Raw genomic sequence first — 24,862 nt, 5'->3', positions numbered from 1 at the left:
CGACGAAAGAGAGAAGGAGGGTATCGGGACCCAGAAGCAGGGGAGAGAAAGAGAGAAGAGAGAATTGAGGGTTTTGAATGGGAGGGGGTCTGCTTTAAGATTTGTGCCAATTGTATTTGAATGGTTGAGATTTCCCATGAAGGAAATAAAGAGAGAGAGAAGGGCATGCGGATCCGACAAAAGAATTAAAATTGGCTTTGGCCAATCCTTCTCCAGGAAGGAATAGGGAGAGAAGGAGAGGGATATGCATCCCACGTGTAAAGAGAGGAAGAAAGAAAGATGGGAGAGGGAGAGGGTGAGGCTAATGTCGTTCAGCCATTCGTGTGGCGGATTGAATTTTATTTATTTCTTTTAATTAAACCATGACACTTATAAACTATCGAACTTGCATTTAGAATTAAATACGAATCTTCGAATGTTCATTGTTGAGATTCAAATCTATTTATGACTTCATTTAATTTTCCTATTAATTAATTTCTTATTGTCATTCTCACCCTTGAGATTTTCTATTTCATAATTTGTACTGAATTTTGATTTGTAGATTTCGTGAATAATTATAAAAATTATTATTGGTTTTGTAGTTTATTTTATTTCTAAATTTCTACATTTTAATATACGTATTTTCACAACTCGTTATATTTCGAAATTTTCAATTCGATGTAAATCAGTCAGATAAAAATAAAAATTCAGAATGATCATAAATTTTAAATAAAAATTTGTGTTTAAGCATAAACATCGTTTTAGCAAATTAATTATTGTTTTAAAATTTCGGAATATAACAAATATTGTGATTAATCTGTCTCAGATCTCTTTCTCTTTCCCTAATTTCAGCAGGTGTTTCAGCTTCTTCTCCGGTTGCACGGTCATTCCCATACAAACGCGCCAATTTTTCATAATGATATACGGGCCTGTTTCTCCATGAAGCTGCATTAGGATGAGCCTTCCAAAATAATTTACTAAATTAGAAAACCCGAGATTAATAATTTGTTATGCATTGGAAATTATTTAATTAGCGACAAAATACTTACCTCCACTAATTTATCCCACACCTCTGGCTCGGCACACCACATACTATTCAATGGATCCCAACTGAAGCCACTTAATCCATTTTTGAATATATCATAGCACGGTCCAAATCCTTTCTTTATGTACTTGATGCGATTCTTAATTCGCTCCTTGTCAATTTTTTTCTCAGGAAATACCGTTGAGAGCTCTGAAAGTACGTTATCATAAGCCTTACTGGTAAATGTGCCACCTACTCGATTTCCAATCTCATTTTGGTGAACAAATGCATCAATGAGATAGCCATCCATGGCGGTGTTCCAATGAAGGAATTCTTCCTTGCCATTTCCAGCGGTGTTGGATGAATCCTTCCTTTTTCCCATTTCAAAACTGCAAATTATGAAAGATCATAAGTTAGGTTCGATAATGAAGCATGCTGGTATTTTAAGTTAGCTCATTTGCATCATATCATGTTGTGACCATAGGCACTCTTATATGAGAAGGCAATAAATTTTCTACATGGCATAATTTCTAAAACTATATGCTCCATAAGTTGTTTTCAGTGTTGCAATTCATTGAAATGGTTATACAGTAGTATTTGCAGTATTATAATTTTTAGATCATTCATAAAAATTAGAAGCTGAAAGGACGGTAAAGTTTGTCAGTAAAGGAACACTTTGGCAATAAACGTACCAATTTCGTCAAAAGAATTTGCAGAAATCGCCTAGCAAAAGTAAAGGAACAGTTTGTCAGTAAAAATGAGTTAAGTAATTTCTTGTTTTGAGCATGACAAAAAAAAGAAAAAGAGAATATCATCATGCTTTATAAGTTTGGTACCAGTACCAATTATCTAGTATAAGATTGGTAACAGTACAAAAAAAAAAAATTGATGGTTTCACATTTTTCATCTTTCATTTGATTCGAACTAATATAAGATTGGTACTAGTATAAGATTGGTACCAGTATCAATTTCTAACTTCCAATTAAATTTGATAGTTTCACATTTTTCATTTGATTGTTCTCTTTGCCTTTTAGAAATCAAAGTACGAAATGCATCAAAGTTTTCACATTTTCTCTCGATTAAAAATCAAAGTAAAGAAATAATGTGAAAAGTGAAAACTGAGATTTCTGAAAATGAGTAAATAGATCGTTCTTTGCTTTGATCAAGGCAAATAGATCATTGTCTGCAAATCAGTATCAAAGTTTTCACATCTTACCTGATCAAGTGAGGGCACGAGAGAAGAAGATAAACTGATTTCACTTATATCTATTTGTGCACGGAAGGAGGGAAAACAAAAAACGCAGAGTTGAAGAGGCGGGAAAGGGTAGAATGAGTAAATTGTCGTTGGTGGGCCCTCTTTTCCCTCCGCTACACCCCGAATTGGGAGGGACGAATTTCGTCCAAGTAGAGTAAGCCGGTCACTCTCGCTGTTTACTCTACCTCTCAATTTTTTTTTGTGGAGCGTGTAACTTACTCTTTTTTCCCCTCCCCTCTATTACCCACAACTGGAGCACAGTCTAAGTGTCAAGAAGCGATCCGTTTACATGTCTTTATTTTTCGTTTATTTTAAAACTTTTTGTCAGATTATAGATCACCATGTAAAATCCCGATTTAAATCATAAAAGCACCAGTGGTCTAGTGGTAGAATAGTACCCTGCCACGGTACAGACCCGGGTTCGATTCCCGGCTGGTGCACATTTATATATTTTTATTTTTTAATATACTGTAAACGTTTTTCATATTTTATATTAGAATAAAAATCCCGATTTCGATCACTTAAGCACCAGTGGTCTAGTGGTAGAATAGTACCCTGCCACGGTACAGACCCGGGTTCGATTCCCGGCTGGTGCATTTTTTTTTAATTTAGTTTGTCATTTATTGTAAACTTTTTTCGTTTTTTCTCCTCCAGAGGAGTCCAGGGCTCCAGGCAACAGCATCCTCTGTTAGACTGTTACTACTGTTACATTTACCAGACTACCTCTCGCGTTCACACCAGTTACCCTTCGCCTTCAAGCCAGCTCCCAATTTTTCAACCCTCAAACTATAGTCTATAGACATTCCACCTCTCGATCCAGCCCTCTCTTTCCTTTTTTCGAACTTCCTTTCTTTAATCAACCAATTAAAGGTCGACAATATCCATCACCGATTCTAAATCGACGGTTTATTTCTCGTTTTTAAATGGAAAAAGAGAAAGAAGAAAAAGGAAAAGAAGCTGAAGAGGAGAGCGAGGAGAGCGAGGCACTTGAGCTTGTTCTCTTCCAAGTATCCGAGTGCTATGTCTACTTGGTACACTTCTGATACCTACTTCAATCTAGTACTGATAAATTGTATTTGATTTGGGGTTTAATGTCTGGCCTTTTCGTGTAGATACCTCCAAGAAAGAGTGCAGCTTCTTATAGGTACTTCTTTTGTAAATTACTAAATTTTAATAATTGAATTACCTTTTGCAATACCTCAATTAAATCCTTTTAATCCTCGTTGCATAAACAAACTGCTGTTCTCATTAATTAGCCTTGATTTATGCCTCGATGAAAAACAAGAATATCCTGGGGTTAGGGGTGAGTTAATTTGGCCAATTATAAGAGGTGCCTTTGCAATCCAACATTCTGGAAATGCACAATTTGGGGCATTAACTGACCTATCTTTTCTAATTGCCAGCATATGCGGTGTTACTGATATAAAGTTTTATGATACTGACTAAATTTTTAACAATCTCAGAGCCGATGAATGGGATATAAACAAGTGGGTTTGGGAAGGCACACTTAAAGTCATAAGCAAGGGAGAGGAATGCATTATTCAACTTGAAGACAACAAAAAAGGTTGGTACCAAGGCCTGTTACAGTGCCAGTAATACCCTTAATAGAGCATTTTAATTGTCTCAGTATACCTATAAAGGAAAATTCCTCCAATGCAAAATCTGTTTATGCTTGTTATTTCTTGCACAACTTTGTGAATAGGAGCATATTTAATGTCTCTTAATATATTCTAAATTATGGTCCGTGACTCCATGTTATTATTTCACCTTTCTCTTCAAAATAATGATCCAAACTCTCTCTGTTTGCTCATGGCATTCTCCAAAGAAACTGGAGAGGATAGCTCTGGCAAATTATGTAAATCTACCTTTAAAAAAACAAAAAAACATTTCGAAGAACATTTTGTTGTGCATTTGCTTGCTGTTTCTCATTCTTTAATGGTCAAAACTGCTGGTTCCTCATCAGTACATATGTTTTGTTTATTTGTCAGGAGAGTTGTATGCTAGAGCATTTCTAAAAGAAGGTGAACCGCATCCAGTCGAAGCTGTCATTGATAGTAGCAGGTTTGTACCCCTCCTGTTAAAACTGTGTGTTAGACTTGACTAATCCAGGGGCATGGAACCAATTTTTTTTTTCTAGTTTGCATGTATTTTTAGTTATCCTTTTAGTTAGATTTTGTATTTGTTTTCCTTCTTCAGATACTTTGTGCTTCGGATTGAAGAGAACATAGGTAATCAACTGTCTCAAATTTTCTTTTCCTTTTTTATTCATTAGATTACCAATTTGAAATTAGGAACAAAATAGATTGTTTTTTTTTTTTTTTTTTTGAAAATCTTGACAGTGGCTGTCAAGAAATAGATTGTTTGTCTATGTAAAGAAGATGAGATATCCATTTGTTACTTCCCTCTGCTCTCATCTCTTTCACTTGAGAAAAATGGAAGACAAGTATATTTGCTCAGGCTCCATAAAAACAAATTAAATCCTAAGAATATTAAAACAATGAGCTACAGGTGGCCGTCAGCGGCATGCATTTATTGGTATCGGTTTCCGTGAAAGGCCTCAAGCTTATGACTTCCAAGCTGCTCTTCATGACCACATGAAGTATGTTTTTATTTAATTTTTGTGTTATCTTACTGTTGTTTCTCTTGTTTATATTCTTAGGAAAGGCATGAAGTTACACGACTATGTCGTAGTAAGACAAATTGATTTCCTAAATAAAATAATGAGAGAACCTAATTTAAGACATTTTTAAGTGTATATGTGTCTAATCAAATATTTCAATGAGGAAGAGTGTATCTTCAGGCTGATTTCAGTAACCTCGACTCCTCGAGTATAGTTGAGAAAGCTTAATCTGATTCCGAACCACATAGATCTAGGTTATTTTCAGAGCACCAATTATTCACAAAGTAAAGAATTGGTGAATCTCTTACTTTTTTCATTTTTAATGCCTTCTTTCTTTTGTTGCATCAAAAAAGGTACCTTAATAAAAAGAAAGCTGCTGAAGAGATGGAGCAACAATATCAGAACACATCAGCAGTTGATTACAGTCTCAAAGAAGGCGAAACTCTAGTTCTGCAGCTAAAAAATGTAATATTTTGCTCCTTTTGTCTGTGACTTGGAAAAGAGCAATTTCTGAAATTCTATGGGAGCCTTTTTGAGTTTATTTTAGTTTAATACCCAAAGGAAGATGATACCTGGTTTCTTAATTTGGTGTGGTCCATATTGCATGCACTGAACACCCAGCATTTTACTGGCACAAACTTTAATGGTATGGTATTATTTTGGTTGTTTTCGTGTCCTGTTATCTCTTTTTATTTGTGGTTTGGTGTTTATTTGCACAGCTCAGAGTGAGATGTGCCAACTTGGGTTTAATTAGGTCAAATTGACACATAATTAAATTATCATTTCATAATCATAAAAGGTTATTGTTGTTATTGCTCAATTGAGGTCTGCACTGACATTTTTTTCAATTTAAAACTATTTATTACATGAGTTTTTTAACATCAACTAATTATCTCTGCGCAGAAAGAGGGAGGCAAACGAGCCAAATCAGCATTTTTCGAACAAGGGTTGAACAAACTCTCATTGACTGATAATCAAGCATCAGGTACAAAAGAGAGCTCCACTTTGTCCCTAAAGTTGCCCCCTCCACCGTCGCCTACTCAGAGCTTGTCAGTAAATTCCCCTTTTTCCAAAGATAGTCCTGACACCAGTTGCCACTCAACTGGAGAGAGTTGTAGTCAGGATACTACCGAAGACGATGATTTTGGGGATTTTCAGGTGGCTGGTTGAGTTTGAGATTACATTTTGAGTGCTTAAATTTGTGTATGAAATTCTTTTAACAAATAAGTGATGTTGTTTCTTTGTTTTTCATATTTCTAGAATGATACATTTCATTTTTCTTTATTCTTTTCCATTTTCTTTGGCGCTATGTAAGTTGTGTACTACCCCTGTAAAAGAGTGAGCTGTATCATGTTATAATGCAATAAGTATAATAATCTCTGAAACTTCACTGGTGACTTGACAAATTGAGCTCAGTACACTAAAAGTTGTATACAAATTTACAGAAAGTAGTTACAATGAATAATGTCCCTTTAACTTTTTAATAGATCTAAGTATTCATGTCACATTCAGTTCTTTTAAATTGCGATTTGTGGGTAATTCACAAATCACAACACCTTATCTTGACGAATTTTGTGGGTTACTTGGAGTCAAGTAAGAGCAGGAGATCGAACCGAAATTTTTAAATATACCATTTTATAAAAAATGTTAAACCAAAACACCAGTTCTGGCTGTTTTTTACAAAAATCGCATGGCCGCTTGCCCTGGAAGCGGCCACATGGAGCTTGGCCGCTTTGGAGGGAAGCGGGCACCTATTATGGGCCGCTTTGGGGGCCAGCGGCCACTGTTCATTTTTTTTTTTTTTTTTTTTAACAGAATTTTATTTTTATTGTTTGTATTAAAATATTAGAAATGTTGAACATATTTCTTTGAAAATAGATGAAATACAATATAATTTGATTTATTAGAAAGACTGCAACAAATAACCGGATCAATATTTTTCAGGCCGGATTTTTCGCGGCTGTAAGAAAAATTAATATATTTCTTTATGTGTTATTGGAAAATAATAAAAATACTTAGATTTTGAGTTATTGATCCCGGTTCAAAAGTCACTTCTAGGTAATCCAGAAAATATTGTGATCTTTCTAATACATTTAATTTATAAAAAGTTATATCTATTTTTAAAAATATTATGATCCTTCTAGTGCATTATGATCCTTAATAGAAAAACCGAAACTAGTTCATTTCGAACTAGAAGGATCATAATATTAATCGAACCAATTAATAGAAAAACCGAAATAGATTAAAAATTGAACCAAACTAGTTCATTTCAAAAAAAAAAAAAAACTGAAACAATTAGTTCAAAGTTTTCTAATTCGGTTAAAAGCTGAATAGACTAGAAACCAATTAAGCAACCACCAGTGAGTGCAAATTGGCACGCTCGTATAAAGTTGATGCAAACCTGTCTATTTCTGTTTTTGTCATCAAAGGTTCCGAACTTCCAAGTGTTTACACATTAAGAGGAAAGTAAATACACTTTAGATGGCTCAATTGCATGGGCGTGCAAACCTTTTTTTGCATATGTTATGATGCGTCACAATTTAGATGGTCCAATTTATCATAATTATGATGTGTCACAACCTGATTTGTCCATACTAAATTACTTTCATATTAAAAATAATTCTAAAAATAGATACAACTTTTTAAAAATTAAATGTACTAGAAGGATCATAATATTTTTTGTATTACCTAGAAGTGAATTTTGAACCGGGATCAATAACTCAGAATCTAAGTATTTTTATTATTTTCCAATAACACATAAAGAAATATATTAATTTTTCTTACAACCGCGAAAAATCCGGCCTGAAAAATATTGATCCGCGTTATTTGTTGCAGTCTTTCTAATAAATCAAATTATATTGTATTTCATCTATTTTCAAAGAAATATGTTCAACATTTCTAATATTTTAATACAAACAATAAAAAAAAAATTCTGTTAAAAAAAATAAAAAATAAAAAATGAACAGTGGCCGCTGGCCCCCAAAGCGGCCCATAATAGGTGCCCGCTTCCCTCCAAAGCGGCCAAGCTCCATGTGGCCGCTTCCAGGGCAAGCGGCCATGCGACTTTTGTAAAAAACAGCCAGAACTGGTGTTTTGGTTTAACATTTTTTATAAAATGGTAATTTTAAAAATTTCGGGAGATCGAACGCGTATCTCTGCATTAACTCAAAACATAATCTTTTATCTTTTTGAGTATAATGCATGTAGGCCGTTCGGACAAGATCGGAGCCAATCCGGCCCCGCCTATGACGTACGGGGTCCTTTAATATTAGTACAGATCTCAATTGGACGGTCCAAATCTATTAACGCACAGTAAGTTAATGTAGAGGATATGAATTTCAGGAAATCGGCGTGCTGTTTCTTTTGACAGTGCAGATAGAGAAAATTCTCTATGTTTTAACAAAACTTACAGTTTCAATATTAAAGTTGGCTTGCAAAATAATTCTCTTTTTAAACTCTCTTAGTTTTTGCCTCTTGATACAAATGATTTTCAGATGCCAGTTTAGAATGGTACAGAAGTAGAGGAGGAACATCAAGGGGAAGACGTGGGAGAGGCAGACCCCCCCTCCTTATGGGTCCAACAAATGGGCAAGATCCGTCTCCTGAAGATTCAACTTGAAAAATAACTTTTGTCTAGTTTAATTAACTTATTGATGATAATTTCTGATTTTACTACTGCTTTTATGACTTAGCATACTTTGTAGTAGGTAGCTTGGTGCTTTTGAGATGTATGGTTAGAATTCACATCCTCCAAGGTACCTGAAAAGGAAATCTTTTACAATTAGTGGATCCAGACGATTCTTTTTAACTTGGCACAAATCTCAAAGCTCATAATACTGCCCTGCGCTAGCTCAAATATCAAACCAGCTGAGTGTAAATCTCAAACCGTAAAGTGAGGACAATCATCTACAGTACTTGGGAGGATATTGATCCGTATGCTTGATTTTGTTCCAAGTAGTAAAAACGATTTCATAGAGAAATGGTACCATTTCGATATCGGTCTCAGTGAATAACTCTGGTTCTCAATGAAATTGGTGGAAATTCCTCACTTTTCTTAAAAAAATAATATTTTTGTTTAGATTATAATGAAAAGAGAGGTTATGGCATTACGCATAGCACACTCTGGTTGCTCAATGTATGTATATTTTCATTTTTAACGTTCAAATAATCGATCCACTCCGCTCAATATAATCTACATATAAAAATGTAATTGGATGCCAAATTTTATATTTTTGTACTATTTTTTTGAATAGGCACAAATTCACTTGATCTAAAAATTCTAGATCATTCAAAAGTAGTGATTTTCTACCCATCTAAGATAATAAAAGAAATAGAAAAATGTACAATAGATAAATTGTTCGAGTTATATTTTGAAAATAAAAATATAAGTAATATAGATCAAAATGCACTATACATATACCGTAGCATCACTCTATAATAAATTTATGTTATGCCTTCAAATTTTGCCTCATCGTATATAATATATTCTGGCTCCAAGTTGGATAAGATAAATATCCAAAAGAGTACTTAATCCTGAATAAACCAAAATGGGAGCACCAGTGGTTGTATGGAAATAACAAGGGAGAATCTGAGAATAAGGATAAGTATAATTTGACCAATTCAATCCAAAAGGTTGAGAATTTGATATATAATTTTCTCTTTTTATATGTGAGGGGGAAGTAAAAGAGACTTGTGATTTCTCAGACAGTCTTATTTTCTCATGAGTATAAAATCTTATAAGAGAAAATATGAGAGAAGGATTTTGATTTTTCATAGAAATGAGATGGTTAAAAAATTATTTCTCACTAGGCTGAAATTTAAAATTTCATGGAATTTCGGCCTGAAAATTATGTATAATATTTATTATAATTTTAAGCTAATAAATCTATTTTCATGTAAAAAATAATTTAAAATTTACTTATATATTTTGATGATTTTACAATCATAAATAAAACAAATAAGATCTAGATTAATTAAAACTTCACATGCTAATGTATCAACGGACAAACTAATATGTTATTTTATAATATTTGAGGACCAATATGTTGTAAATTGGATGTTCAGGGACTGGCTTATTATTTGTTCATACATTTCAGAAAATCAGCCCAATTCTGAATTTTTTTTCTTTTTTCTTCTAATTTGCAGTCGGGTGCAAACGGATCGGATAATATCTGACTATGTTCGGATCTGTATCCGAATATCTGTGTCCAAATAATATTTTGAATTTTAATTACCCATATCTGTATAATAAATATTTAATATATATTATAAAAAATATTTATGTATATATCTATCCTTTTAATATCTGATCCATATGCGAATACGGATATGGGTTTACCCGATCCGTATCCGATCCGTTTGCGGCACCCAAACCCTCTTTGCAGACCTTCGTAACCTCTCTGTGAAAATAATGACGAACGTTATCCATTTCACTTTAGCTTTCTACTTTTCTAGCCTCCACCTCCCCTTTCTTCTCTTTCCCTATCCCACGCTCGCGCACTCGGATGCACACATTTCTGGCAATGGTGCTATGGAATCATTAACTCTCTCTAGCTCGTTTGCTCTTGGCCCCATCTCTTATCTACAGGAACGGTACACTCTCTCTCTCTCTCTCTCGGTCTACTGTGAATGTGTAGTTGTGTAGTCTTTCTCCTCCATTTTTCCTTTTGTCTCTTCCTTTGTTCCAAATATCCAATCGTGAAATTTTACTTAAAAGGTTCTTAATGCTCAGTCTTTTAAATTGACTGTTAAAGCCAATATTTGGCCTTCTATGTTAACCACATTTCAGAAAATCTTCTGAGCATTACTCCCCTCAAGTTATGTAGGTTAACTTAGCCTTTATTATCGACTCTATTTGGTCAGAAATTATATCAGGAGAAGGTTGATTATAGAGCTTAGAAGTTAGAATCTGATGTCACTGATTGCAGAAATTAAGTGGAGGTGAAGTTCAAAACTAGTTATTGTATCTTGTGTTCAATAAGTTTAGCTTAAAATGTTGTAGTTTTCATTTTTCTAAAGTACAAAGCTTATTTTTTCAAGTAAAAAAGGCCCTTCAGTGTTCCTTCCCTTTTTGTATACATAATAGTTTGATCATACTGGTAGGAAACAGAACTGTTCAGGGACTGACTGGTTAAAGTTAAATGTCGAAGTTATAATCAAAGAAAGAATATACAAACACTAAGTGCCTCAAATCTACGCATCCAATCGATGTTGGTTAAAAATTCATGAGAATATATAGTAAATTTCTTATACAAAAGTTATATTTTGGATGTGACCTCTTAAATGCAATATAATTTGTTATTCCAGGAAGCATGCAATGGCAAATACATTTCTGACAAGTACCTGGGATTTGTTATTTATGATGAAACATAGAATGCCAACAAAATACCATCTAATGAGTCAAACAAACGCATGTCAAGCTCATGTTGAGACCAAGCTTGAAATGGGTCAAGAATTGATCCGCAAGAATGGCAAGCCCTTGACATTTATAGAGATAGAGAGGAGGCGCAAAATTTCAGAGGCCAAAAAAGGCTCCATTGCTTGGAACAAAGGAAGAAAGCATTCAGAAGGTATTTTCTTTCTAAGTTGAATGTATACCCCTCCAACTTAATTCACATTTTAAGAAGAGCCTTTTTTTTCTTGATCATTGTTGTTGTTATTCTGATTATTACTGCATCCCAAAATAATTTTTCATTCTTTTTGGTTAGATGCTGTCTGTAGGGTTTTCATTTTAGTCTTGTCTAATTTATGTTATGCTTTGCGTCTACTACAAGTTCTCTTCAATTTGGCTTTTGTTGCTAGAATCTACAACTCCCTTCTATTTAGGTCTTTCATCTTTCAGAGAGTTTAAATCAAAGAGTTTCAGATGTGTTTAAATCAAAAGGTTTCAGATGTGCCCATGCCAATTATTCTATTACTTCCATCTTTCAGAGACTATCCAACGGATCAGAGAGAGAACACGTGAAGCTTTGAGTGACCCCAAGGTGATGCCATGTAAGATATTTTTATTCAATTATGTAGTTCACTTTTTTTTACCTATATTTCTAGTTGAGGAGGGTTCAAATGCACCCAAATGCACCCTATCATTTTTCTCTATTTTCAAAGTCTGAATAGTCAATCCGAACCGTTAGATGCGATCTATATATTAAGATGTGCTTGGAGACCAAATTTTACATTTTTTTGGAATTTTTTTACTATTTATTAAGCCACTTTAAAAATCGCTGATTCAATGGTCCAGAAAATGCAAAATCAGCGATTTTCAAAGTGGCTTAATAAATAGTAAAAAAATTCCAAAAAATATAAAATTTGGTCTCCAAGCACATCTTAATATATAGATCATATCTAACGGTTCGGATTAACTATTCGGACTTTGAAAACGAAGAAAAATGATTTGAAAGATAGGGTGCATTTGAACCCTCCTCTTTCTAGTTTCTAGGTTCAAATTTCACATCTTGTCCGTTTCTCACTTTTAGGTTAGGAAAAAGTTGAGGGGAATGCAAGGTACTCACAGGTACATATAGAAACTTAACTATATATTTGCATAATGTTGTTTACCATAAGTTGGTTTTGTCATATATTATATTATCAGTGAGGTTACGGTTCTATGCATAGCACATATTGGTCTATACTATGGATCAATATCTCCATTTTCATAGTTCAAACAATCGATCTGAACCATTGAACATGATCTCCATATCAAAATGTACTTGTAGATCAAATTGTACATTTTTTAGAATTTTTTTAGATAGGTGGACCATTCAAAAAGTAATGTTTTTCTACCTATCTAAAAAAGTAATAAAAAAATTCTAATAAATCTAAAATTTAATCTGTAAGTACATCTTCATATGGAAATAATGTTTAGCAGATCCATAGTGTAGTCCAATCTGCGCTATGCATAATACCATGGTCTCATTCATTATATATATTCAACTTCAGGTGAAATTATTGTCACTACAAAAAAATTCAAGACCTGTTATGTAAATTGTGCATTTGATGATGTTTATAAAATGTATTTTATGCACCTTTTTTCTTACTGTTTCAGCAAAAATGTAAAAGAGCTGATAAGCACCAGGCTAAAAGAGACCTGGTATATGCGCCGCAAAAATAAATGTTATCAGGATAGGTTACATAAAAAGAAATGTTATCAGGATAGGTTACATAAGAACTGGGCAGAGATTATTGCTGCTATAGCTAAAATAGGCGGCTATGGTGAAAGAGAGCTCAATTGGAATAGCTACTATAAAATAAGAGAGGAATTGATTTCAGAAGCAAGGAAGAAGGAGAAAGAGAAGAAGAAAAAGGTGAGAATAACGTGGGGTCCTCACAGGTACATATAGAAACTTAACTACATATTTGTTGCTTACCATAAGTTGGTTTTCTCAACTTAATTCTATCTATCTAAAAAACTAGTAAATTTTCTAAAAATGCAAAATTCAGTCTCGATGTACATTTTCATGGAGATCATTTTGAGTAAATATTCAAGTTTATATATAAAGCACATTAGCCTATCTCTCTCTATATATAAATATTCAAGTTCAGGTGAAATTATTGTTACTTAAAAGTCGAGGTCTGCCATGTAAATTGCGCATTTGATGATGTTTATACAATGTATGTTATGCACCTTCTTCTTATTGTTTCAGCAAAGAAGTAAAAGAGCAGATAGGCAGAAAGATGAAACAGGTCTGGGATGAGCGTAAAAAGAAACAAGGCAGTGATTATTTCAGCTATCGCCTCAAACAAAAACATCATCAGAACATGTTATATGTGAACTGGGCAGCAATTATTTCAGATATAGCCAAAATAGGCGGCTGTGGTGAAAGAGAGCTTGATTGGGATAGCTACTATAAAAAAAAAGAGGAATTGATTTCAGAAGCAATGAAGGAGAAAATTGATGCAAGAATTAAAAGGAAGATGGAGAGAGAGAAGAAGAAGATGGAGAAGAACAGGAAGGACAAAAGGCTGCGCAAGGGAATTCTTGCGATGATCAAAGAGAAAAAGGCACCAGAGAGAGGAGAAAGTAGGAGAGAAAGGAATGGAAGGGGTAAAATGAAAATGAATGCAAAAAGTGACCGGCTAGTTAAGGATCGTCTAACTAAGGTAATAATATTGCCTCCTGCACATACTGGTACAGCACCAAACAGCTACCAGAAGTGATATTGGAGGAATTATTTGCTTTACTCTTTTAAGAAAACAAGATGTTATCTGTTAAAAACAAAATGGAAATGAATTGTACTTCAAAATTTATGTTTATCTTTATGAAATTCAGCTCCATCTTTGGAAAAAGAGACTGGAAGTCGCCAGCAGTTCAAAAGAAATAGTATCTGACAGAATTGGTGATGAATGGGATATAGAATTTACAAAGGAGAGAATAGGAATTGGCATCTCTCTTTCAGATCAGCTTCAGTTGGTCAAGGATAAAAGAAGCTGAGAAGGTTCCGTTTGTCAGATACTGAGGTTGGAGAGGTTGGAGAGGCCTTTCCTAATATGGTTTTTAACTTCCTAGTGCTACAAGTCAAACCATGAGTTTTTTTTTTTGAGGAATTATTTTTAGTAATTTGTGCATTAAACTAAATTCTTTCAGTAAAACCAAATTATTTTAGCCAAGCTAAAATCGTTTTCATATATTGAGAAGTCCAAGTCTGCCTGTAATTAAGCCTCATAAAATACCTTTTAAGGCTTTCGAAGCATTGAAATGGGAGATTATTTCACTCTAAATGAGCCAAACTAGATAGCACAAATGAAAAGCATTAAGGTAATTTTGTGACAGATTATTTTAAAGCATAAACTCCTTTTCAGGGAGCCATCTATTTTATTACAGGTTAGCATCTGGATGCCAACATTTCTTTATGTGCAGGTGTGCATTATAATCAAATCAATGATTTTTCTTTTTCCAGGACCTCACAATCTTCTACTTTTACTTGTTCTTCTAAAAGTGACGGAGTTTCAACTAAATAAACGAGGAGGCTACAATATATATATTTTTAATTAAATTTAAATCATAGCACATTGAGCTTTGGGAGCTAAATTGATAATTTTGTAGCATAATCTTAAATTACCTTCAAATCTTAAGAAGACTAACCCCCCCTCCAATGCAAAGTATTTTACAAAAAAAGGTACTACATTAGCTCAATATTAAGAATGTCATCTGAAGGCACTATGGAATTAATTTCGGAAAATAAAGACTTGCCTAGAAAAACAAAAATGCATGCTTAACAGTAAATGATTTTTTTTTTTTTAAAAAAAAAAAAAAAAGCTTGGTAGCGACTACGTAAATGGACTTTTTAAAGCGGGCTATTCAGAAGACTAATATAATTGTGCATCTCTAAGACTCTAACTAGATTTTTCTCAATAAAGATCAGAATTAAACTGCCCAACTATTTAATATTTAAAAAAAATATATTTAAATTTCAATAGTGCGACTTTCGACATAGAAAAACATTGCCTTTGTCAGTTGTCACTAAATTAAAGACCGATTCTCTACTTCTATAAGTTGGATCAGAATTCTCCATATTGATAAGCATTTCAACTAAAAAAAATTGTTAAGTTGCAAACTATTTTATCATAAAATCTTCCATTACGCGTTTCAATAATATTAAAAGATAGTTATGGGTTTTCATCGAAAAAGATAATTATGGATAATCTGCAACTAATAATGATGATTAGTATGAAAACGTCAAGATAAGTAAATAAAAAGTAATTGATGGCGATAGCTGTTAGAAATATCATAAAAGAAAGTTGGCGCACTACAGATATTCTTTAAATACATTTCTATGAACAGTTGTTTTCATGCAACACACGTTGATGATTGTATATATTTTTTAATCAGATGATGGTCGCTAAACTGAATAATAAGAAAGTATAAAACGATAAATTGCAAATATTGAACCGGGTAAAGATATTAACAGAACAGTTTTAGCTTCATGCAGCGTGCGTACTATAGAATCAAAACAACATTATATAGGATTTATGTGCTGTATGAAGCCAAAACTTCCTGTTAAAATCATTCCCCTATTGAACCATGTCCAGAAAAAAAATTTAAGTGTCCTCAATTAAACAGGCAATTGAATTTGCCAGCGTGATCATCACATCTTGAATTTACCTATAGCTGAAATTTTAGTCATGCGCGCAGATTAGTAACTAAGGCTGTGCTCCGCGTTGCGGAGGGTAACGCTCATTAAAGGGAAGGGAGGGGAGACGCGCTCAGACCGCTGCTGCCCGCCTCGTTTACTCGCTCCAGAAACGAGGAGATCCGAGAGGAGAGGAGAGGAGAGGAGAGGAGGGGAGACGGCACTGTGGCAGGGGGAAATCAAGTGTACAAAAGCTGCGAAATTCGTACCCCCCGATTTGGGATGTAGACGGAGTAACACGAGCGCGTTCCCCTTCCTTCCTCTCCCGTCCCCTTCCTCTGTGCGACAGGCTTCTGGAGCACAGCCTAATGGTCACTTCTTTGTACGATGATTGTAGTCTGATCAAAATTTACAACAATAGTAACAAAGGTCAAAAAAAAGAAAAAAAAAGAAGAGAATTTCATGTATACCACTCAAAACTGTGAAATTACATATTGACCATCTAAAATTCTAATAACTCACATATTTACCCCATATAACTTTAGTATATCTCAAATATACTCATAACTCAAATTAATTGTGTTTAATTTTCTTAAAATTATAATTAATCAATGATTAATTTAGCAACTCCGTTCTCCTTTATATCCAATATAAAATATTTAAAATAGATATTTCAAACTAAGCCAATAACAAAACACAGACTCTTAAATTTAGTTACTACTTTGATAACAGGTTGCGATATCATCGTCGAATTCAATATGAGTTATTTTATTGAAAAAATTGGAGTGATTACCTTGTTTTTATACGATCAGGCTGGAGTTGGAATCCTTAATTTCGAGTTTGTTGCTCCTTCTCTCTGAGTTTAAGTGAAAGAGACGACATGAGGAAAGAGGTTTAAACGAAAATGAAAAGTTACGTCAAAAAAAAGGAGGAAAAATAACTTATGAATTATATTTTATAGAATCTTAAACTTAATTAATCTTATTTTTTTTATTAATTGAGTAAATATTTGAGTTATTAGATTTTTTGATGATAAATATGTAATTATAGAAATTTAGATGGTAAATACGTAATTTCATAATTTTTGAGTGGTATATATGAAATTTTTCCAAAAAAAGAGAACCCAATGTACAAAGCAGTGTTATAAAAAATATAAGTTTAGACCAATTAATCGGTCGATTAGTCGTTAGTAGTAATCAAACTGTCACAAATTTTTTTGATTAATCGATTGATTATTTTCGATTATAGTCGATTTTTTCTGATTATTCCTAATTAATCGCTTGACGGTATCATGTCCGTCCGATAACCGCATACCGTTATTTACAACACTGGTACATAATCATAAGCAACAGGTCGTCCACAATGAGAGAAGCCAATTAAGACAGTTAACAACCTAACATTAACTTGCCCTTCCGACTTCAATACTTGATCTCATCCAAACTCGGGGTTTCTTTTGTTGTTTTTTTTTTTTGCAAAATAAGGGTTACTGTTATTTATCTTTTTAAATACTTCTTACAAAAATTAGATATGCGTCTCTGAGACGAGAATCAAGATCCATGCGGTTCAATCCAAAGTCAGATTAATTTGTGTTTATCTCAATTTCAAAATTTTGGGGGAAAAAGAAGAAAAGAACGGAGAAAAACCAGGGAGCTGAACACTGGATGACTCCATTTTCCCGAAAGGAGAAGAGTTCCTCTCAATTCTCAATAGTGCTCTTTCACCGAATTCTTAACACCTAAGGTAACAGAATATTTCTGTTTTTATATGGACCGTCCGATCAGGATCCGCACGAATATTGAAGTCCTTGTGCATTCCACCTTGGACTAAATTGGCCCGGATTCTGATCAGACGATCCGGATCTAAAAATGAATCTTCTGCTACCTCAGAGGAATGTACTCTCACTCTTTCACCTTCCTCACTAGTCACCAGCCAGAGGAGAGTCAGCGCAGCACAGCATTATTTATACCATTTCCTCTCCTCTTTCTTTCCACCAACCCGACTCTTATCTCTCCCCACATCTCGCCACACCATGAGCTACGCCGTGACCAAGTCCTCTCCAGTTCTGGTCCCTCCGGTCGCCTCCACTCCGACCGGGACCCTCCCTCTCTCCTCCATTGACCGCACCGCGGCCGTGCGCGTCTCGGTCGACTTCATCTCGGTCTTCTCGCACGGTGAGCAGCCGCAGGTGAAGATCAAAGAAGCTTTTGCCAAGGCGCTTGTGCCTTACTACCCTGTCGCAGGGAGGATCGCGGAGCCCACTCCGGGGGTTCCAGTCGTGGACTGCACTGGAGAGGGTATCTGGTACAGTGGATCTTTCTTATCTCGATCAAAATTTCGAAGTTTTGTCATTTAAAGCACGAAATTTATAAATAAAAACCGAGATCAGAGTTCGATCCAGGAAAATTTGGGTTGATCTCCTGTGGATTTCCGTAGTGAAGTTATGTCCATTAAAGTTTAACCCCAGAGTGAGATACTCTTACAAGTCAATGATCATAATTGCTTGATGCATTTTGATCTAGAAAAGCATGAAATTAAAATGTGTCCCCTTAAAATTTTGTTATTTCATTTGCAGGTATGTAGAGGCAACGGCTAATTGTAGTCTAGAAGATGTAAATTATCTCGAGAGGCCATTGATGATTCCAAAGGAGGAGATGCTGCCTCGGCCTCCTTCTAGTGTGAAGCTTGAAGATCAGATCCTCATGGCTCAGGTTATCTCTCCTTTTGTTTTTTCAAATTTATGTTTGGGGTAGATCTGGAGCGAATTAGAAGGGTTTGACTTATTAACCATTGAATGATCGGCAGGAGTTACCTAGTTTTCAATCTGTGTGAAATACTTGAATCTTTTTTTAACCACCATTATAAATTAGTGGCAAGTAAATAGTAAATCTTGATTAGGAAATGTTTTGGTGTGCAATCAAGATCACTGCACTTGTTAAAATAGGGAAGAAAGGAAATTACTTAAATTAGTTTGAATAAAATGAGAGATGAACCTTTCATTAGCTAACAGGTAATGACAGAGATATCTTACTAGTGTACTTCCGTTGGATGGTTAGAATCGCTCATTTACTCTGAAAAAAAAATAATAAAACTTTTGAGCAATTAAATATGACATATCTTGGGTTGATCATGGGAGAACATTTGCCTTTCCACATGAAATATGCCAATCAACCTACCTAACTTTTTTTAGTCCCTTTATTAGTTAGTAGTGCACATAGGTAGGTGTCAACTGCACGATGTGCTCCTTTTTCTGTAACATTAAGTTTCAATATTCCTTTTCAACACTATGATTTTCTATCTAACATTCCAATGCAACAATCATCTCATTCTCAATCTATCGGTTACAAATCAACAGTGTGGCAATACTGATTCACCATTTGTTGCAATTATTCTCTGCTTAAAATGAACTATGCGCTAAATGAAACATATTTTCTTATTGATCTCAGATCACTCAATTCACGTGCGGTGGGTTTGCTGTTGGCATCTGCTTTAGCCACCTGGTTTTTGACGGCCAAGGTGCAGCGCAATTCCTCAAAGCAGTTGGTGACATGGCACGTGGGCTCCCAGAGCCAATTGTGAAGCCAGTGTGGTTCCGAGAAACCATACCTGACCCACCTAAGGTGCCATTCAGTGGGCCCCCTCCTTCCTTCACAGCCTTCAATTTCGTCACCTCTGTAATTGAGATATCACCTGACAGCATCAACCGAATCAAGGATAAATTCACTGCCGAGACAGCTAAGAAGTGCTCCACTTTTGACGTTATAAGTGCGATGATCTTTAAAGCCCGTGCAAAAGCTATTAAATTGGCCGACACTGCTGAGGTCCGGTTAGGGTTTGCGGCCAGCACACGCCATTTACTCCATGGGGTTTTGCCAACAGTGGAGGGGTATTATGGTAATTGTGTCTACCCTGTTGGGATTACCAAAACAAGTGAGGAGATGAACAATGCATCTCTTGTGGAGGCCATAACCCTGATAAAAGATGCAAAGGATGCTCTTTCGACAAAGTTTGTTGATTGGATGAGTGGTGGTTCTGACACACACTATAATGTGCCTTTGGATTATGGCACGGTAACGGTTTCAGATTGGAGTCGGGTCGGGTTCAACGAAGTGGATTACGGGTGGGGAGAACCGAAATATGTTTTTACATTGAATGATGATGTGAACATTGTTGGGTCGGTTATTTATCTCAAGCCACCAACTCCTAAGCAGGGGATCAGATTGATGTTGCGGTGTGTTGAAGAAGAGCACTCAGCAGAGTTCTGTGATGACCTGCTCAAGTTTTAGATTCACCAAGATATTTCGGAGATAGTTTGATTGTTTTTCTTTTTCGAAAGAATAAATTCTTCTCTCTTTTCATTTTTTTTACGTGTAGTTTTGTGGTTGTGCTATTTGAATTGTTTAATGAGGAAATATCTATAATATATTTCTCCTTTTACGTTCTAAATTGTATTGAATGTGTTGATGAGGAGAATTTAGGTAATTTGGCGCTTGAAATGAGATTCCAATTTTTTGAAAAAAAGAAGATGGCCAATTATAAAACATAGTTTTGTTTTTTTTATAAAAGAAGACTTATAATATCAGAACCTATCCAATATCCTGTAAAATTTCCCCAATAAGAAAAGGCAACACAGTTTAGTATTAGTACTTGCTCGGATCAATGGCTCATTTGATAACAGAAGTGTGAGAAATGTAGTAGTCGATTAGTAAAAATAGAATAATTGTTATACAGTGTTATAACAAAAATAAAGATCATAATAATATAATAAAAATAATATGAATAAAATAAATAGTAGTAATAATAATGATTACGATAATAATATAATTTAATAATAATGATTACTGGTATTGATTTTTGCATTTGTTTCTGTTTTGTTCTTCTTCTCTGTGCTTCTATGAATGAATTCTGTTGCTATGAAGTCCTTTGTTAAATCATGAAGTTTTAGTCCGATTTTTGAAACCCTTTGAATCTGGTTTTTTTTTTTTTTCCCTGTTTTGCCCTTTTCTGATGGAGATCCTTAATAGCTGTCAAGAAACTATGGAGATAAAATAAATCTGCCCCAATGATTGGAAGTTACAGAATTTGGTAACTTACACCAGAAAAGTTAATAAATTGACTAAAAACATGTGAGGCATGCAAAAAAATGAAATTAAAAGAGAGAAAATGAATCTACCGTAACCCATTTGCTAGCTATGAGGTCTTAAAAAAGTTAAAAGAAAAGCTTTGAAGATAAATAAATAAAAAACATGCTGAAGCTGAATGTATGCAGAGTGCTTAGACGCTCATGGCTGTGTCTGATATGAGGGGTTTAGTGATTAGCAATGTTGCTCTTAAGTTCTTCTTTTGTGAAAATTCCTTGTACCAGGGCATCTGGTGCAGTAACCAGCCCTACTGGTAAATTGATTCTCAGTGTCTCATTGATCCTTAATTGCGTATACTGTCAGGGTGTATGGGGATAAAGTGTGTAATCATTTCTGAATTATGTCTGCATAGCGCGCACACATGTTGACCAAGCATTATCATGAGCCAGGCGAAGATTTTCATCCTTGGGGGCTCTTTGAGTTTCCAAATATTACTGACACTACTCTTTATCCTTGGACCTCCCTTCATTGCTAATATGCTGACAGTGCCCTTTGTAGTGTGATGTTTTGTTGCAAAAAATGAATGCTCAGGTGTGGAAACTGGAGCTTTAAGATATCCATCCCCAAATCATGGTCCCAAAGGGATATCTTTTCTCCATTCCCTGGTTTTCTGGTAAAAGATATACCAATCTCAGTAAATTGGTAAACTAAATTTAGTGCTCTATTGAATAGAGCAGAATTTTGCACATGATCTGATCTTGTGTTCATACACTGGATCAACCTATTTCTTTTGCTTTGAATCTTCGTTTCATTAAGGAATCGTAGTAATAATTAGGCTTCAAATCACAAAGAAATCTTTATTATTATCTTTTTGCAAAGAAAATCAGAAATCATAGGGATTTTCAAGTTTTTCTTTGTTCTTCTATATGTCTAGTGTTTGATACTCGGACAATATTGGTGCAGCACCGGTATACTGGTACCAGACTTGGGGACAAGTGAGCTGTTTATGTATAATGTACAGATACTTGGATATGCAAAGGCTGATAGAATCAAGAATGTAAAAGGCGCAACTAGGCCCTTCCAAACATAAGAAATTTCAATTTTCTTTTGTCGAAACATGAATTCAGATCAGCCGCTGTTTTTTATTTCATTTCAAAATAAGTGCTTTCATGAATATAAAACCTTCTAGTATAAATCTAAGGAATGAACTAACAGATGAAAATCATGGAATGCTCCAAAGTGAGAGAATCATATTCATCTCTGCATATTAAATGGAAAGACAACATTCCCATTTCATTGATCAAACCGAGGACTTGAAATTTGCAGCTAAGACCTCAGTTTTGGTTTATTTAGGGACAGATCCAGTCCTGACCATGAATTGGCAGAGGACTGGTCTCTGACCTCCCGGTATCAGAAAAAATAAAGAAGAAAAGGGAAAGAAATCCTGATTTTAACCATGAATAGTCCTTGAATCTTGAATTAACAGAAACTTCGCTTTATTAAGGTCAATCAAAGATTGAAAGATAAGGTGTTTCTATTTTCATTTAACAAGAAATACGTTTTTACAGCATATTATTTACAATTACATGTGCCAACAAGCGCTGAATATCCATGCTGGTACCCCTGGTGAGTTTCACACTTCATGTCTGTCTCCTCTTCGCTCTTCCCATGGTGCCCCCTATATGTGTCTGTACCAGTTTTCGATATCCATGCCAGTACCACTGATGAGCAGCCGAACCGATTTGCTCTAATGTGAAAACACGCTCCTGTTGTGTTCATGCCATAAAGCCCAACACCGTCTGATGGATAGCAGTAGTGCCCGGGATGTTGTACTGCCACATTATCCCTCCCCAAACCGCTGTTGCGAATTCTTACTAAATTTTTCTGCCAGGCATTTCATTTGATTTATTGCTTCTTTTGTCTTTGAAAGTCGACAGCAGGAACCTCTGTGATTTGAGGCACTTCAAACACATGGTAAGGATCTATACAGAGGTAATTCAAACTCATGGTGAGAATTTATCTTTTAAGCCCACTTTTCTCAGGAAAAAAAAAGGACAAATATAAATGCACTGTAGGCAATGAGCATCTCTAATGAGTAATTAGTCAACCAACTTAAAATATTTTGGGCCTCCCGCGCTTGGGAATAAGAAGACCAACCAAATTTCTTTTATTTTTGGCAGCAATTGATTAAATGTAGCTAAGTGTTAGTAGAAATTAAACGCATTACTTGAACATAGATGGTTTGAATGTAATAGAGAAACAAGTTGTAAAATGGTTGATGACACATAAGTTTTTCTATTTTATTTTTATTTATTTTATGGGATGGAGACTGGAGAGCTTATAGGTAAGTGAATCAAGTAAAAATAATTTCACTTTTTATCCAACGTTTGAAAATTATAATATGAATGATGAAGCAATTTTTGAAGATGAGGGTTCAAATGGCTCCATTTTTTTGTACCTTCATCATGTCTTCATTTTTAAAACTTTAATAATTCAAAATTCAAAATAAACCATTGGATGTGATCTACATCATTTTATCTATGCACGTGTAAAAAATTATGACATTTCAATTTTATTTTGGTTGTCATCAAGAAGTTACAAAAAATGTACTAATATGGATAATTTCTAGACGTTGATTTTTCTACTTATTGATTCACATAAAAACAAAATTGGAATGTGATATTTTTTTATGAGCACCTAGATAAAATAACATAGATCATATCTAATGGTTTTGTTTTGACTTTTAAGTTATTAAAGTTTTAAAAAATGGAGACATGATGGAGACACAGAAAATAGAGGCATTTGAACCCTCCTCATTTTTGAATTACAACAAAATACACTATTTTAATTTATATTTCTTTTGCCGGTTACTATCATATGCAATCATACTTGATAATTATTGATTCTATAATTAAATACAGTGTTAAATAAACAGAGATTAAACAATAAATTTAATATGAACAAAAATGTCAAAAAATAATAAAATTGTACAACTTTATTAATACAAATACAAAAATCCTGTCATGCCATGTGTCCAACAATATTATCCGTACTGAGTGCGTCGAGAAAATAAATACAGCAAGGCCTCACAACAGTAATTACGCTATTTATTATTTTTTGAGAAAATCAATTACATGGCTAATAGATTAAAATTTTGTTGACCTGATTTAGTTAGTATGAAAAAAAAGCTAAATTTTCACTCTTAAATTTAGCTTTTTATGTTATCAGTAAACCATACTTATAAAAAATAAAGATCTGAACGGTAGATAGAAGATAATTTATTTTGCTCTATTTTTGACTGAACGAAAGAAAACACCTCGTAAAGTCAAAATCCTATTATCCCACCAATGCTAATGCAGGATTGGATGGCATTAAACCAAGCTCAGACATCGAACCAAAATTAGTCCCCCGCTCCCTTTCCTTATTTGCAAATAGCATTCAGTTTAATTTTATCAATAAGGTAATTACGTAATTACGCTGGTTGCTCGGACATTTTTATTTTTACCCCATTAAAAAATTATTTTAATAATAATAACCAAAGTTTAGTAACAATTTTAAAAATACACCATCCGTGGAATTTTTCCACGGGCTGGAATTTTTTTTTTTTTATAAAACATAAATTTGTTTTTTTTTTGTATTGAAATATTAGACATGTTGGATATATTTCTTTGAAAATAGATGGAATACAATATAATTTGATTTATTCGAAAGACTGTAACAAGTAACAAATAACCCGGATCAATATTTTTGAGGCCGAATTTTTCGCGGCTGTAAGAAAAATTAATATATTTCTTTATGTGTTATTGGAAAAAAATAAAAATGCTTAGATTCCGAGTTATT

The 24,862-nt window shown here is 34.3% G+C and overlaps 4 protein-coding genes and 2 non-coding genes across 12 annotated transcripts; 5 read left to right on the top strand and 1 right to left on the bottom strand.

The window, feature by feature from the left end:
- Positions 1–760: 760 nt before the first annotated feature.
- Positions 761–1,399, bottom strand: LOC144563044 (uncharacterized). Its single transcript, XM_078312412.1, has 2 exons — positions 1,029–1,399; positions 761–940 (listed from the first exon to the last, which is right to left on the bottom strand). The coding sequence occupies exons 1-2, from the start codon at positions 1,383–1,385 to the stop codon at positions 761–763; spliced, it is 537 nt and encodes a 178-aa protein (XP_078168538.1). The 5' UTR covers positions 1,386–1,399.
- A 1,228-nt stretch (positions 1,400–2,627) lies between these two features.
- On the top strand, positions 2,628–2,698 carry TRNAG-GCC (transfer RNA glycine (anticodon GCC)). Its single transcript has one exon. It is a non-coding gene; the product is annotated as a tRNA-Gly (tRNA).
- Positions 2,699–2,783: 85 nt separating this feature from the next.
- Positions 2,784–2,854, top strand: TRNAG-GCC (transfer RNA glycine (anticodon GCC)). The gene has a single exon. It is a non-coding gene; the product is annotated as a tRNA-Gly (tRNA).
- A 74-nt stretch (positions 2,855–2,928) lies between these two features.
- LOC144563165 (Adaptin ear-binding coat-associated protein 1 NECAP-1) lies at positions 2,929–6,263 on the top strand. The gene is made up of 8 exons (XM_078312572.1): positions 2,929–3,289; positions 3,371–3,402; positions 3,722–3,822; positions 4,247–4,319; positions 4,455–4,486; positions 4,767–4,857; positions 5,232–5,343; positions 5,782–6,263. The coding sequence occupies exons 1-8, from the start codon at positions 3,182–3,184 to the stop codon at positions 6,046–6,048; spliced, it is 816 nt and encodes a 271-aa protein (XP_078168698.1). The 5' UTR covers positions 2,929–3,181; the 3' UTR covers positions 6,049–6,263.
- A 4,066-nt stretch (positions 6,264–10,329) lies between these two features.
- Positions 10,330–14,495, top strand: LOC144563315 (uncharacterized). 7 transcript variants are annotated; one of them, XM_078312776.1, is made up of 9 exons: positions 10,334–10,470; positions 10,741–10,818; positions 11,185–11,447; positions 11,809–11,861; positions 12,351–12,388; positions 12,920–13,000; positions 13,031–13,204; positions 13,518–13,974; positions 14,144–14,494. In XM_078312776.1, exons 2-9 carry the CDS (start codon positions 10,790–10,792, stop codon positions 14,303–14,305), a joined length of 1,257 nt encoding a protein of 418 aa, XP_078168902.1. In that variant the 5' UTR covers positions 10,334–10,470; positions 10,741–10,789; the 3' UTR covers positions 14,306–14,494. The 7 variants fall into 7 exon arrangements, with proteins under 7 accessions (XP_078168904.1, XP_078168901.1, XP_078168902.1 ...); XM_078312780.1 differs by having other exon boundaries at positions 11,251–11,447; positions 14,144–14,493; XM_078312777.1 differs by having other exon boundaries at positions 10,359–10,470; positions 10,753–10,818.
- Positions 14,496–17,878: 3,383 nt separating this feature from the next.
- LOC144563163 (acyl transferase 9-like) lies at positions 17,879–20,387 on the top strand. The gene is made up of 3 exons (XM_078312571.1): positions 17,879–18,245; positions 18,517–18,652; positions 19,388–20,387. The coding sequence occupies exons 1-3, from the start codon at positions 17,974–17,976 to the stop codon at positions 20,225–20,227; spliced, it is 1,248 nt and encodes a 415-aa protein (XP_078168697.1). The 5' UTR covers positions 17,879–17,973; the 3' UTR covers positions 20,228–20,387.
- The last annotated feature ends 4,475 nt before the right edge of the window (positions 20,388–24,862 follow it).

Source organism: Carex rostrata, chromosome 12 (assembly GCF_964058835.1).
Source record: "Carex rostrata chromosome 12, lpCarRost1.2, whole genome shotgun sequence".
Lineage (NCBI taxonomy): Eukaryota > Viridiplantae > Streptophyta > Magnoliopsida > Poales > Cyperaceae > Carex > Carex rostrata.
The sequence above is the reverse complement of the archived record's forward strand: the minus strand, read 5'-3'. Positions and strand labels throughout refer to the sequence as shown.